The sequence below is a fragment of the Schistosoma haematobium genome, chromosome ZW, assembly GCF_000699445.3.
Source record: "Schistosoma haematobium chromosome ZW, whole genome shotgun sequence".
Classification (NCBI taxonomy): Eukaryota; Metazoa; Platyhelminthes; class Trematoda; order Strigeidida; family Schistosomatidae; genus Schistosoma; species Schistosoma haematobium.
The window spans coordinates 27,199,204-27,215,729 of NC_067195.1; the positions used below are offsets into that span (position 1 = coordinate 27,199,204).

The 16,526-nt window shown below is 38.8% G+C and overlaps 1 protein-coding gene across 2 annotated transcripts in view; it reads right to left on the minus strand.

The window, feature by feature from the left end:
- FANCD2_1 (Fanconi anemia group D2 protein) overlaps positions 1–7,765 on the minus strand; it is a gene marked incomplete at its 3' end in the record, with an annotated part of 31,483 nt that extends 23,718 nt beyond the window's left edge. Inside the window, exons 1-3 of one of the 2 annotated variants that reach the window (XM_051210875.1) lie at positions 5,394–7,765; positions 2,680–3,519; positions 949–1,144 (exon numbers count right to left, since the gene is read on the minus strand). In XM_051210875.1, the coding sequence (XP_051070893.1) occupies positions 949–1,144; positions 2,680–3,519; positions 5,394–6,595 (2,238 nt within the window). In that variant the 5' untranslated portion in view covers positions 6,596–7,765. The remainder of the gene's footprint in view (positions 1–948; positions 1,145–2,679; positions 3,520–5,393) is intronic. The other variant, XM_012942225.3, reaches the window with a different exon arrangement.
- Positions 7,766–16,526: the final 8,761 nt, after the last annotated feature.

The window sequence follows — 16,526 nt, forward strand, 5'->3', positions numbered from 1 at the left end:
TGTACAGCACACCGGTCATACTCAATAAACGGAGTTATAAAAAAAACAATAAATTCTCCCAGACTACAAAGAAAAATTCAAACTAAGAGTAAAAACGAAGGACTATTCTAACTAATCACAAACATCAAACCTACAAAATTAGTGATTCCGAAGGGAGATTTAGACTTGTTATTCATTAAAAAAGATTTCAATCATTATTTAGTTACTTGAATAAATATAAATATAGAATTATCTGTTGATACCACGAAAATGGAATTACGATCCTTATTTAAATTCATTTGTAGTCCGTATATACTAAAAATCAGAGCATCTGGCATATTTAAAATATCTTTGAATAAACATTTTAGACTGACATAAAATCACAGGAATAGGATTACAAAACAATTAAATCCTAACGATACCAGTTTGAGGAAATCAAAACCTGAGAAAAGTCCAAAGCGTATTTTTGACTGGTAGTTTTTGTGTTTAATAGTTATGATGTCGCAAATTTCCTTAAACAGCATGAAAATGAATCAAGGCTAAGGCTAGAAAAAATATACTCACCCCGAAAATAAGCAGAAGAGAAATCCAAATGTTATAATCTCTTTCTTCTTACGGTTATGACCCAGCTATTCCTATTGCTTAGTATTCTCGGACACCGATTCACTCGACAAGTCCCCAAATCAGAACACGGTTGAACAGGAAAGAGACTATATTCCAAATAACAAGGTTAGATGGAAGCAAGAAGCAAGTCAGAAGCCAGTAGGAAGCACAATAGAGAAAACGTCAGTATATTTATAGTTTTTACATGAGAAGATTCTAGAGTATTCTCCAACTACCGACTAGTGCTGATTGGATAAGAATTAGCCAATCAGAGTGCACCAAAGCAATCATGCATTGAGCATGTTTTAATCCAGCCTATGTCCCGCTAACACCAAAATAACCGAAATCGTAGGAAAACAAACTTACGTCGTCTTCATTCAGTGAAAGACAAGTAGCCGAATCGCGTTCTATGTTTTTCAACGAAGAGTCCCTCTTACAGATTACTTCAATTATTGCAACAGCACCGATTATACCCACACATTTCGAAAATAATGACTGACTTGACAGCAGCTTACGAACAAACAGCAGTAAACTGTCCTGTTGTTCGCGATGTTCTCTGATTCTATTAAGGAACAGAGAGAATTGTAAGGTGAGCATGTATATACATGGAGGTATGAAACTAATTTCGTGCATCTAACAGCTTATAATTAATGAGTGATCTGACCCTACCTTGTAACTATATCTGGCAATAAAATTGAGTTCAATAACGAGAAATAAAAACCAGCCTATTGTCTACAATTTAGAATATCTACAGAATCGGTGAGTTGAGATGATACTATACTTATATGTACAGGTATCTGCCAAAGCAGTTATTAGTACAATAGAAAGAGCAGGTTGACTTGAATTAAATGAACGTGTTTCGAAATGTCCTCGCTCAAGAGAAAGAGACTTCCACTATTGTAATTTCGAGATGTTCCATTGACATACAATACTTGGAATGCATCAGATTGATTAATAAGCAACTAAGACCTAGTCATCTTAAATTTCCAGAGGCTGTCAACCGTCTAAATCTGATTTTATTTAAAAACAAAGTGCTGTTAATCTCCCCTTATCCGAGTAACATCACATTTTTGTTATTTGGTAACACCATTTCTCAAGTTGCTACCTCGTCAATGAACTTAGTTTAACTGATTGACCTTAACCCATGAATTATTATTTATGGCTTTTTTCAGTCACTCTGCTGTGTAAAATATTATCGTAATTGGTGTTTTAGAACCTTTATTACACAAGATATCTAATTACAATGTATAATCAAATCCTTAATATTTCGAGTGTTTGTTGATTTATAGTGATACATGTTTGCATGAACTTTAAGATAAGTTGTTTAACCGATATACTTAACTATTCCACTTCTTATTTTTAGCTTAAGCACTGATACAGACCAGTCCTGAAGTAATATTTCGCATTTAAAAGGAGGGAAACGCATCCTAAATACGCTATTGTTGTTGTTGTTCAAGGCGATCAAGACTGCATTTTGTTAGTCTTCACCATTCATATATTCTAAATCAGTAACCGAACTTTTTAGCAGATTGATCCCTGAAAAGTTGGTTGGAGGACATCGATGACGAATTTAAATACAAATAGGGGTGGTGGATGACCATGGTGAGTGCCACTTGGTTTAGACACTTCTGGTGACAGTTCCCCATGATCAATAATATATGAGTACAGAGCCTTCACAAGGTTTGTGTACTTATTTAGTACGTCTTCCAATCACAAATATTGACACAGAACCTCCCGGACAATATGGCGAATGATTAAGAAGCCTTTTTAGTAGCTTGCAAATATTATTTGTCCCTAAATCCCATAAAGTCCCAAGAGATCTATCAATCCAGGTCAAAAATAACCAAAAGCATCCTAACTATTACAATTATTTTATTTAGGTTTTTGATTCGCCCACTCGACGAAAGTGAACGTTAAAGGTAAAAGCCAGGTGTGTACAGGTAAGACAACCTAGTTGAGTTAGATGATAAATAAAAATTTCCGCTGTAAGTCGCTGATAGATATTTTGAAATGAACAGAAACAAAAAAACGCTAGGAAAAAAATGCAACATTTTAGGAGCAATGTAAATGCTTCAATTAAAATTTAATAAGACATACCCAAATGCCGTATACGCGAGTATAAAAAATATATGTTTTATATGTTTTTTCCGGTGTAAATAGCCCGAGTGGTGTCCGTTAAACACGTTAAAATCTTTCAAACTAGTTTGTTTAGGATCACAACAAGACCCCGTAAAATCAACTTGATTGCGAAGAGCACGTAAATTTGTCTCGAAAATCCCGAATTCTTTAGCATTCGACTGAGCTAGTCGTGTCAATGTCACAAGGGTAGCGTCTATGATGCCTTCCAACTTAGGGCGACCAGTATTTCTCACAATTAAGCTACTGATCCCCGTCAACGAATGGTGAACAAGATGACTTATGATTTCCTGTTTTTGTAAATGGTCACTCATGCAGCTAGTGAATGTTTTGATGTATAAAGAGAGGGCAATATACCTGGTTACAAATTTGAAATGAGTAGGAACCAGATCATTTGATGCGATAAGCTGATTTAAAATGAATGTAAATGGTGAAAAAAGACGAGTACTCCCAGAAAATAGTAACTCTCCGTAATTTGCTAGAAATGTGTCTATATCACTATGGATCTTATCATGTGAAAACAACCTTCCAGTAATCAAAAGACGACGTACTGAAGAGAGCACTTCAGTTTTTAAGCGATTAAATTGATATGAGTCAGAAGAACAGAGAGCTTCCATTGAAGAAGTGTTCGAAACCGCATCTAAATTATCTCCACTTTTCTGAACAGTCATTGTTGGAGTACTGAGAGCTATACATAGTATGATAAAATCTTGGAAAGACTGATTGTGAGGTCTGAAACCATTGGTAGTCTGACAGGTTGAGTCCCACGTTTGAGAATCTAAGCCAATTACACGTATCCATCTGAAATAACAAATAGAACAAACCTGACAAAATACGTAACCATCATAGTGAAAACTGAGGAATACCACTTAACATGGAAAATATTTAAAACCACATATCCACTAAAATTTGTTAGCTGGTTTGAAATAGTTAACTCAAGTGCTAAAATTAATATATAATACAGTACTAACCTCTGGAAACGAACAATGATCACTGTGCAGATAGTCAGTCAGCTACAACGTAGGACCAGGCACATATATGCATCGGTTCAAGTTGCCAAACTTCATTAGCACAAGATGAACGCCAAATTCATAGAAAGTTACTTCAATGGTAGTAAAAAAATCTCATTTAAAAACATGATACAGGGGGAAAGAATTATTTTGTAGAAAAGAAAATATAAAGTAATTCTCACGGTTTAAGGGAAGACAAAGGATGTATACGCCTAAGTCGTTGTGATCGATTCCGAGCTATGTCACCCAGTCTCACTGAAAAACTGTTTCGCGTTACCTACAGCCATTGCCTCTCCCATCTCTTTTGTTTTCGTTGCCCACCACTGCTAACGATCGTCCCTTAGACTTTTAGTTAAACTAGACCTGACTTGTTTTCGGTCGTCATCGTATTCGGAGCCTGATGGGATAAGTTTACGAGAGTCTGTCAGTGCAATAGATGTAGCAGAAATCCACTGGTTTTTCGTAACTTTAAATCACTAATAGATGTCGCTGCTATTTCCACAGCTGTTCGTATATCTTCCCAAGTAATATATGGGTTAGCCTCGTTTTCGAAATAGCCTAAGTGTGCCTTCAGTTGTTTCTGGAATGTACCTTCGCTAAATTCAACTCTAATGGGTCTTACTGTAGCTTTTCTGCGTCGAGAGGTGCAAGCAAATATGTACTCGTATTACAGCATGATCATAGCCTAAACATGTATTCCAGAACGAGCGACAGTCTTGAATAGAGCCTCTCCAACGATGACTGATGGCAATATGGTATATTTGAGTCCACTGTTGATTTGATACAGAGGGTCACCGTGCTAGACAATGTCTCTCTTTATACTTAAAGTTAAAGCTTATCAGAAATAAACGATCGTCTGAGCACAGTTGTAGCAAACGGTCACCTTTATCTATTCGCTGAGCCGGAATACAAAATAACTCATATAAATGTCCTTCTGTTTGGTTTACTTGGGCATTTAAGTCACCTGTTACGAGTACTATGTCTGAGTATTAAGCTTTTTGAAGTTCGGAAAGCTTTCTGTAAAATTCATCTTTCACTGCATCCGGGCTGCAGTTAGTAAGAGCGTAGGCAGAAATGACGAAAAGGAAACAGCGTGTATTCCTATCTTTTTGAGTTCTTACTGTCTCGTTTAATCGGACAGCACACAGGCGACTGTTTGTTGCAATCCAGTCTAGGAGAGCCTGTTCTGCCTTAAAACTTAATGATACGCCCACATTTGCGAGGCCACAGGAAGTAGCAGTGGTGTCTGCAGATACTCGAAGGGTAAATCGTGCCGGTTCTTTATATTGACAAGGTGAGGTCAAATGAATGACTAAACTTGGATTCTGTGTGCGTGTTTCGAAGACGCACGAGATTCTTGAGTCTTAACTAGAAAAGCCTGTTGTCCTATCTGTCACAAGGTTCGAACGGTAAGAGCCCCAACATATGGTTTAAAGCGTGATTTCAGGAAACTAGGAATAACATTTCATGAACTCAAATCATTAGCACAAAACTATGAGGTGCCCATAACACAATTCGTATCTAAAATATCCCTAAAACCACAAATAATGGATTACTACATTTATATCTTTGTGGTCTATATATGTTATAAATTATTTACCCTACATTTTGTTGTTTAATTTTCGGAAAATCTACACACAAAATTTCATACCATCTAGAACTCACTCAGATGCAATATTTTTGTTAAATCGAAATGCAACTCGTAAAAGGTCAACAAGAGTAGAATTTATTACAACTGCTGAATCAACGAAGCCTGATCTAGCAAAAACGAAAAAAGTGCGTAAACGCGTTACAAGTCTAGATAATTCAGCTGGTGTCTGTGGAAGAGCTGGTCCACTAATCAAAAGACAACGAGTTATTATACGAAGATACTCAAAATAGTAATCCAGGCCATTACAGCGATCAAGAAGTTGGAAGAAAGCAGAATGTAATCTATCCATCAAGTCTCCTTTCACAGAAAAATCCGTTAAACACTCGATGAGGCAAATGACTGCATTACAATCCTTGGATGAGGTGTGTTGATTTTCAAGAGATACATTATCGAGTAAGTTGATAAGCTGGGAAACAAGCGATGATCTATCTTCATCACTTAATATACACCCTGACGAACAAGGAGAAGATGCCAGATCAGGAAGAATCCCAAGGATTTTGGCTTGTACTCGTGGTTCCTCAGCAATCTGAAACAGATCAGTAAGACGTGAGGATATATCAGAAAATGTTTGTTTGGTGCCGAACAACGCATGAAGACCAATGGGTTGTCGAAATTGCTCAAGAAGATGTTCAGAATATGGCGAATGATTAGCAACTAACTCCAACACGAAGTCCGTCAGAAGAGAGCACAAACATGGTGTAAACAAAAGTATTTGAAATGCTGTTGCTGGAGAGCCAAACAACAGCAAGACGTCATTATCGGGAAGATCAACTTCCGCATTGGGTGTGTCCGTAAGTAAAGGACATAGCAAATTGAAGAACGTAGATAAATTACTTGAAATATCTTCATTTGAAATTGCTGATAGACTGCGTAATTCATCAGTCAGTTTGTGACACAACTGATGCTTAGACTTTAGAAAAGTTTCCAAATAACGGCATCGCTTTTGAGCGGAATAAGCCATAGCCCAAGGTAAAGTAGGATTGGATACATGATTGTTAACGGCTAAGAATGGCATTTTAGTCAGATAAAACTGTCCCGTATTCGGACATCTAGTTATCCCAATCTTTTGCAAGATATCTTGTAGTGTTTGAGCTGGGACCACAAAAAAGGGAGTAACCTCCACACTTGTTGATAGCCAACTACTGCCTTCAGGTGCATAGTCGCTTGAAGAATCTTTGTCACAACACCCCAAAGCGTCGGATATTCGTGATAGCATTCAGTCGGAATAAGTGGACCAGTTCAGCCAACAGAAATCTAAGAGGTAAGGAAAAAATATTAGTAATTTCACCCTGAATCAAAACAAAACACATGAGAACCTAACTACAGAGTCTATAACATATAGTAAAATTAAATATCAATTGCAAGAACCAACATCTAGTGAATGTTCTAGTCTTACTGTTCAATCATAAAACCTACTTAAACCATACCTAGTCAACTGCCAGTGTCTTCAAGTATGGCTTACATTTCGTGACTTTAAAATCACAAAAGCAGAGTGAGCAACTGTAGTTTGTAATGATATTAAACAGTTAACCAATAATCAGACGCTTTTGCTAAATTTTTCAATGAAACCCACAGGACATAGATAACAGCCAAAGTAAAAGGACATTTGAAAGGAATTTACAAAGCCAACTACTGATAAATACTACAAAATGATAACATAATAGGATGTTTGTGAAAATACAGAAGATTGTACTAAAACACTACCCTACCCAGTAAATTCAGAGCAACAAAATGTCTGAAAAGCCTCCACAAGCTCGACTGTTCCTAAAGGCTCTCGTTATATGTTTAGATCCAGATTTCCTATGAAATTGATACAATGAAAGTGAGTTGTCCTAAGACGTGCCAAAAATCACCCAAACCTCGCCTGTTAACAGGAGAACACCTTAGTTTTATAACCACCACCCCCCGCATGGCACTGCCAAGAATAATAAATCTAGTTTATGTTATCTCCAGGGAGTGTTCAACGAAGTAAAAGGTCGACGAAAAGCCTTTACAGTCATACCCACAGGAGTAGATGAAAACAAATCTCTGAAAGTTATCCTAACGCAGAACACCAGTATTCTGTAACTAAAATAGTTGCCTCTGTGGTAATGTTATGCTCTTTCTCTTTGAAGACATAAAACTCACTGAGGCCATCAAAAAAAGACCCAGATATAGTGTCCGATGAAATTTGTGGTTTCCTAACTGGCCAAAAAACGGAACCACTCCTACCAACAAACCTTCACAAGCCAGATGACCGACTACTTTTATTACTAAAAAGATTACGACGAAATGCGATTACTTATACGTTAAGGATCACTTTCGTATACAATCAATCATATCGGAGGCACAGAGGGCAGCTACCCGTGCAATTCCGGAACTCCGGGGTTTTTCATACAAAGAGCGGCTTGAAAAACTGGACCTCTTCACTCTGTCCTATCGCAGACTAAGGGGAGATCTAATTTTGATGTACAGAATACTGAGAAATGATTTCGGACCTAACTTATTCTCTCTCTTTCTTCCCACTAGATCGGGACACCTCAGAGGACAAAGCAGACGAGTAGAAAAGCCAAGAACGAACAAAATACCCGTGGCATACAGGTTTTCACACCGAGTCATCAATACTTGGAATCTGCTGCCTGAAGCAGTGGTGTCCGCACCTTCAACTGACGCTTTCAAGAGAAGACTGGACACTCACAGAAGCATACTAGAGAAGGAATAACATAGGCCGTAGGCCTTCTGTCCTTACTACACAAATCTGAATCTGGATCTGAATCTATAAGTGGGGTCCCGTTTTTCTGATCGAGTAGTCAATGACTGGAACGCCTCACGCGAACAGGTGGTATCAGCCACATCAGTGAATATTTTTAAGCTGGATCTTTACTGGAAGGCAATATGTAAGGATTGACACAGGTTTAAAAACCAACTATCCTTATTACTGGGAAATGAAATCGGAAGACCGGGCTTTTATATAACCTGGATGAATGACTCTACTTATTACTGAGTTTCTACAGGAAATCGCACGTGACGAGAACTCTTAGGGTCAAATTTGGCCTCAGGATAACAACATACTGACAAGCCGGAAGAAACTCGTAAGTCATGTATAATCGGCTTGTAGACAGAATGGAAGTGAATTCGAACACTACCTAAAGTAGTATTCAGAAATTATTAATCTCCCCCAAGCAACATCTAACGACGAAAGAACGGAACAATACAGAAGGGTGCATAATCAGAAGCTTAGACAGTTCAGTACATAAAACAAACTTTATACAAGACTTGTAATGTACACATTGTACACAGCTTGAGGTCAACGAGCAAGAAAAACAAATTCAATTTCAGTCTCCTCTTTGATTTGACGAGGGTGGTCTACGGTAGTCCTATCGAGGGAAGCCTCTGAAATGGTCCGACGTTTTTTGAACCTATCGATAGATGAAATCTTAGCCAAGTGTTGAGGTAAGAAGTCCCTCTCGTTGATGATTCGATGGGAATCCATACCAATGTGGAGATAGGCCTGACAAGCTTATTTTGTAAATAGTTTTTAATTTTATTTGTATTCGTTTTGTCAATTTTACACTGTATGTACATTTGTCATTAAATGGCTGTACGTGTTGTTTAAGCGAATGACCTTGAACACACTTTCCGTTGTGTAACTTACGTAGCGTGACATACTGTTGCTTGCTAACAAATATATGGATACACACATATCCCTCGTTCTATTTTCGTTTGTGATTGAGCTAACTGAAATCTAAATCAAATATTACCTACATTTATAGACTGTGATTGGGAATATACCATACCTTACATTGGATTACGCTACTGGAGAGTTCGTCAACCTGATTGGAATTACCAAGCATTTATAATTGTGAATTTTCAGTACCATACCAAAGCTGAACACGCATCAATTTGGTGAACTTAAGTAAAGTCCTAATTTTCTATTGTATTAGTTACAATTACTTACTTACTTACACCTGTTACTCCCAATGGAGCATAGGCCGCTGACCAGCATTCTCCAATCCACTCTGTCCTGGGCCTTCTTTTCTAGTTCCTTCCAATTCTTGTTCATTTTTCTCATGTCTATCTCCATTTCTCGGCGTAATATGTTCCTTGGTCTTCCTCTTTTCCTTTGACCTTCGGGATTCCATGTGAGGGCTTGTCTTGTGACGCAGTTGGGTGCTTTCCTCAATGTGTGTCCTATCCACTTCCAGCGCTTCTTCCTGATTTCTTCCTCCGCTGGGATCTGGTTTGTTCTCTCCCACAGTACGTTGTTGCTAATAGTGTCCGGCCAATGAATCTGAAGTATTTTGCGTAGACAATTGTTAATAAACACCTGTATTTTCTGGATGATGGCTTTCGTAGTTCTCCAGGTTTCTGCCCCATACAGTAGAACTGTCTTGACATTTGTATTGAAAATCCTGACCTTGGTGTTGGTTGACAGTTGCTTTGAGTTCCAGATGTTCCTCAGTTGTAAATATGCTGCTCTTGCTTTGCCGATCCGCGCCTTCACATGTGCATCAGATCCACCATGTTCATCAATTATGCTGCCCAAATACGTAAAGGTTTTTACATCTTCCAAATCTTCTCCGTCAATTGTGACTGGATTGGTGCATGCTGTGTTGTATTGGAGAATCCTGCTTTTCCCTTTGTGTATATTGAGACCCACTGCTGCTGCCACACTGTTCGTCTTCTCCTGCATCTGTTGTTGCGTTTGGGATAGAAGGGCCAGATCATCTGCGAAGTCTAGATCATCCAACTGCATCTTAGACGTCCATTGTATCCCGCGCTTCCCTTCAGACGTTGACGTCTTCATGATGCAGTCGATCACCAGGAGAAAGAAAAAGGGTGAGAGTAAGCAACCTTGCCTAACACCGGTCTTCACTTCGAACGACTTTGTCAACTGTCCTCCATGCACAATTTTGCAGTGTAATCCATCATATGAGTTCTGTATGATATTGACTATCTTTTGAGGCACGCCGTTGTGTCGAAGAAGTTTCCATAGTGTTGTTCTGTCCACGCTATCAAATGCCTTTTTGTAGTCAATGAAGTTGATGTAGATTGATGAATTCCATTCAATTGATTGTTCCACAATGATCCGTAGAGTTGCGATTTGGTCTGTACACGATCTATCCTTACGGAATCCTGCCTGTTGGTCACGAATTTGGGGGTCTACGCAGTCCTTCATCCTGTTTAACAATACCCTGTTGAAGAATTTTTCCGGTATTGAGAGAAGAGTGATGCCACTGTAGTTATCATAGTTGCTGAGATCGCCTTTCTTCGGTATTTTGATCAGAAGTCCTTCTTTCCAGTCTTTTGGTACTTGTTCTTCATCCCAAATCTTATCGAAGAGAATGTGGAGTATCCTTGCAGTTGCCGCTACGTCTGCTTTTAGTTCCTCTGCTGGAATGTTGTCTGGTCCTGCTGCTTTGCCACTCTTGGTTTGTCTGATGGCCAAGCTGATTTCTTCAATTGTTGGTTGGCCAACATCGATTGGAAGGTCCGTGGGTGCTGCTTCGATGTTGGGTGGGTTCAGTGGAGCTGGTCGATTCAAGAGTTCTTTGAAGTGTTCTACCCACCTGTTTTGTTGCACTTCAATGTTGGTGATTACCTCGCCTTCCTTGCTTTTCACTGGTCGTTCTGGTTTATGGCGATTTCCAGAGAGTGTCTTTGTCGTGTCATACAATTGTCTCATGTTTCCTTCTCTTGCAGCCTTTTCCGCCGCCGTTGCTAAATCTTCCACATATTTACGTCTGTCGGTTCTGATGCTCCTCTTCACTTGCTTGTTTATTTCTGTGTATACAGCTTGTGCCTTGGCTTTCTCTGCTTTGTTCGGCTGGTATTGATAGCTAACTTCAGGTTCCTCCTTTCTTGAATCTTCTCCAGTGTATCAACAGTGATCCATTCATTCTGATGGTGCTTCTTGTAACCCAGGACCTCATGACATGTTGAAGTTATTGCCTCTTTGATCCCCTTCCAGTTGCTCTTCACAGTAGTTCCTTCTCCATTGAGTAGATCATGAAAGGCCTGGAACTTGTTGCTGAGGACTATCTTGAATTTGTTGAGTTTGTTAGTATCCTGAAGAAAGGCCGTATTGAACTTTTGTGATATTGTCCGCCCCCTTGTCCAGTGTTTCTTGAGTTTCAATTTCATCTTGGCGACCAGCAAGTGATGATCTGATGCTATATCAGCTCCTCTCTTGGTTCTCACGTCCTCTATAGTCCTCCTGAACGTTTTGTTGATGCAAATATGGTCGATTTGGTTTTGTGTAGAGTGATCCGGTGAAGTCCATGTGGTTTTGTGTATGCGTTTATGTGGGAATATAGTGCCGCCTATGACCAGCTTATTGAAGGCACATAGATTTGCAAATCTCTCAGCATTTCCGTTTCCTTCTCCTGTTCCATGTCGTCCCATGATGTCTTCATATCCAGTATTGTCCGTTCCAACCTTGGCATTGAAATCTCCCATCAGAATGGTCAGGTCCTTTTTTGGGCACTTCTCGACGATTGACTGCAGCCTATTGTAGAATTGATCTTTAGCGTCTTCATTGTAGTCGTTGGTAGACGCATAGCATTGGATGATGTTCATTGAAATGCTCTCTTTCCTTGTTCTGAAGGAGGCTTTGATTATCCTTGGTCCATGAGATTCCCAACCTATAAGCGCATTTTGCGCTTGTTTGGACAGCATCAATGCAACTCCTTGTGTGTGTGGTGCATTTTCTTCTTCATGGCCGGAGTATAACAGGAGCTCTCCCGAAGTTAGTCGTTGTTGTCCAACTTGTGTCCAATGTGTTTCACTGATCCCAAGCACCTTCAGGTTGTATCTCCTCATTTCTGCAGCAATTTGGAACTCTCCCGGTGTCCCACATTGTACGAACATTCCATGTATCTAAATAAATGGTTGCTCTGTTTGTCAGAAGGGGCATCGGCCTCGTAACTTCCGAAGGAATTCGGCTTTCATCATGAGGCGTCATAGTTCTTCTAAATGAAGACCTTCTGACTCCCAGGGCAAAGTTTAAAAGGTTTGAATAATTTTTTCTGGTTAGCGTTTTTTTTAGCGAGTTAGTTTTCTACGGGATGGGGACGCTAACCCCATGCCCCACCCTCCTCCTTTATCCGGGCTTGGGACCGGCAGTAGCCCCCGGAGGGACTCCAGACGGAGTTTGGTAACAATTAACTTAAATATATTATAATTAACATTGGTCTTTAATAACTTTGTTGATACTTTTTACGTTTATATATCGTCTGGTCCACCACACCAACAGTAAAGTTAATGCTCAGATGATAAGTAATTAGGTTTGGCCTTGTGAACGTTTAAGAAATATCCTCATCATCTGTATCCGAAGACATATCGGTTGTAAATTCAACATCAAGCAGGTCGTAGCTGCCCTGAAATTTTCGTATGACGATTGACCTACCGCGATCACTTCAACATGCAAGTGCTTTAGCACAGGTAAGTCCTACCTCTATGCCGATGACTTAAAAGTCATCTATAAAACTGACATTTGAGATGCAGGTGGTACTTCGCAAACAATCCAACATGAGCTCAACATGGTAGACGACTGGTGCAAACTCTGGAGGTTTGAGTTCAACACAGAGAATTGAGGCTGGTTATGTATAGGAGACACGTCTCTTAAAACAAAACTAACACTTAGCAATCACACACTGCCCAGACTGGCATCAGTAACTTACATAGGGTTACGTTACTCACACATTCTTAATTTCTCTGAACACATCTCAGCCAAAGCATTCAAAATGCGGAAACTGCTTGGCTTCACTCTCCATAATTTCAATCAAAATGAATCCAAAATCCGTCCTTATAAAGTTTGAGTAAGACCTATCGTTGAATACTGCTCTTTCTCATTTTCCAATCTACGCCTATCTGATATACTAAAGGTGGAAGGAATACAATGAGAATTAACCCGTAAAATACTTAAGAGTGACTCAGTCACTGACTACATTTCCTGATGCCAAATCTTAGGACTAGAACCCTTCTGGGAGAGAAGGCTCAGGTCTAATTTGATTCTCTACTTCAAACTGCTCAAAAACCTTATTTATTCAACATGTAAGATAGTTTTTGCACGAGATTCACACGAATACGAACTTCGAAACAAAGTATCTACGGTCAAGTTTGAGAAAAACAGATCAAAAACTCGAGAAAACTTCTTCCTCACCAACTATGCAATAATATGGAACAGACTTCCCTCCGAAATTCGTCTGATAGATGAATTACATACGTTTGTAAAACTGCTTGATCAGGCCCTCACTTGAACTGATCTTGCACGTACAAACAAACCTGCGTCGCAGGTGTTGACTAGCAATTAATATTATTTCTCCACTCGTTACCTTATTTACAACTCGTATAATTTATACTTCTCCGCCTGCTTTAATAATCAACTATCCTACAATATTCCCTTCTTAAAGCTTTTACTCTGATTGGCAAAGTATACTTTATAATATAGTAAACGGAAGCACTGCATCGATGCCATACCCACAGTCCATAGCTTGTAATTGACTGATAAGCTTGTAAAATGGTACTTATAGAAATAGTGCTGTCCAACAGGTTGTGAAACAGAGGATTGTGTGAGGTATGACATATATCCAAAATTAAGCTTAAATGAGCCTAACATCACAAAAGGAGGGAGGGTGGAGTTACTGACCAGCAAGTTTTGACGGTGAGGGCGACGACTTCAATCCATCCACGTTTGTGGGGCGGAATATTTTGTTTGTATCAGGCTCTTTGTGATTGAGAATAAGTCAATCAATCTGTGATACAGATTGTCTTCCTACGCTCACCACTCAGGCTCATGTTTCCGATTTTACGCTGGATTAGCTATTCTACCAAGACAACCTATAACATGCCAACTCAGACTTTTACACTAGCATTGTGTGGCTGGCATCGGATGAACAAAAAAGAAAAGAAAGAAAAAATTGGACAATAAAAGATATAGTCATTGGTATTCTTAACACTTCACCCTTTATATGCACACTCTCTTCTAATAAACCGCTTTCCTTGTACCAACCTTGACTTCTCTTCCTTCATGTGAGCTTACTCCAATTTGTTAAACATCACAACTCATTGTTCTTTATTACTGCATTCTCTTATATGGAGCCTCTGACTTCATTTCACTCTATCAAGAGATAATATGAATTCAGTCTAATTTATTATACCTCTGTCCGTCCTACTACACAATCTTAAGCGACGTTTAGCATTCATATCCAAGTGCCTTGCCGCTCTTCTGTTGCTCTTTCTTCTTCAGAAATTTGCTCTGAGGGAACGGCTATGAACCTTCTGACGTCTGGAACAAACTTGCCTTACTCTTCTCCTCAAGTTCACGGTTTACAGCAAGCGCTCTACAAGTCTACTTTATAACAACTATGAAGTTAATAAGTTGGGAAGCATTTTGTGAGCCAACAAATGTTTTAATTTATAGATCATGCCTGTAAAAATGGCGTGTACGAGCTCATGCGGAAATATGTTGTTATTTTATTAAAATATGCTAGTAGATAATTCCCACTGTTTTGTTTGAAACTTTTCAACCTATATGTGGAATATGGGACCTATCCATTTGTGTGGAAAACATCTATTATCACCCCTAGATTCAAAACAGGATCACGTTGTGATATTGCTAAAAACAGGTCAATTATTCTAACATCCTTATTATCAAGAACCATGGAGAAAATCATTCACAAACAGCTATTATCATTTTTACTTTCGGCCAGTTTGATTAGCCCATCCCAACACGGGTTTACGACTAAACGCTCATACTTCACATCGCACCTGGAATTTTTTGATCAAAATACTCAGAGAAGAGATTTTGGTCAGTCAGTGATAATTCTGTACTTCGATTTTAGTAAGGCTTTCGACAAGGTCTCACACAAACTTCTTCTTTTAAAACTCTCTTCATTCGGCATACAGAATCCCCTTTTATATTGGCTCAAATCTTTTTTAGAAGAAGGTAGCCAAATCGTTCGCTTTGGATCTTGCTACTCTAAACCTGTGAATGTAATCAGTGAGGTTATACAAGGAAGTGTGATTGGTCCAATACTCTTACTCCTTTTTTATCAATGACATATGTTCGCTCTTTCAGTATGGTAAACCTTTCCTTTTTGCCGATGACCTAAACGTAGTTTATTCATTTTCTTCTCCCACCAAAGAAAGCTATATTCAGCGGTAATGTAAGAAGAAATAAACAAATTATACGAATGGACTGTTTCGTGGAATTCGCTACTTAATGTTGACAAAAGTGGATTTATTCACATTGGTCTCTGCCTTAACCTAAATCTGGCTATACACAAACATACACTGAAACCTCTCTAAACTGTTCGTGATTTGGGCTTAAGATATAGCAATAGTCTGAACTTTTCTGAGCACATTATATCTCAAGTATCCAAGGCTAGAAAGCTCATCGGATTCATAGTGATAAACTTCAATAATATCGGATCGAGATTATTATTATTATTATCATACAGAAAATGTATCTTACCCATTCTTGAATATGGTATTTTAGTTTACAGTAATTGCAGACATAATGACCTGATTAAAATTGAAGGTGTTCAAAGAAGGTTCACCAAAGGTGTTTTGGGGTATTCTGACAAAAAGGATTATCACCATAGATGTCAACAGCTCAAATTAGAATCTCTTTGGATCAGGCATATCAAATTAAACTTTGTCTTTATCTACCGGCTTATTCACTGTACTTCCTATTCTTCAGTATCCACTCCTTCGTACTATATGATGTTATCCCACAATCTACTCAATAAGAAAATTATTCTGGCGATTCCATGACCTGCGCAAACTTACACCAGAATGTTTTCGTTATTCACTACTCATCCATGTGGAACAGACTACCTGTGAACCTCCGTTTCAGTGGAACTGTAGTGGCATTGGGTCCTGACAGGAGACAATCTAAGAAATAGATGTTTGGTAATTGTTACGATACGATGAGTCAGTGTAGACAATGATGTAGCTTCCGCGTAAGATCTTATACATTAGGCATTTGCATATAAGAAATCTACCATTTCAGGATTAGGCCTATTATTAGAGCAGCACTAATATCATAGTAGACCATAACTCTAAAAAACTACAACCCGGTTCAGAAGCCTCCTTGATGATTTTCTTTTCGAAAGTGGATTGTGTTACCTATTGAATATCAATGTGTTTAATAATGATCAATA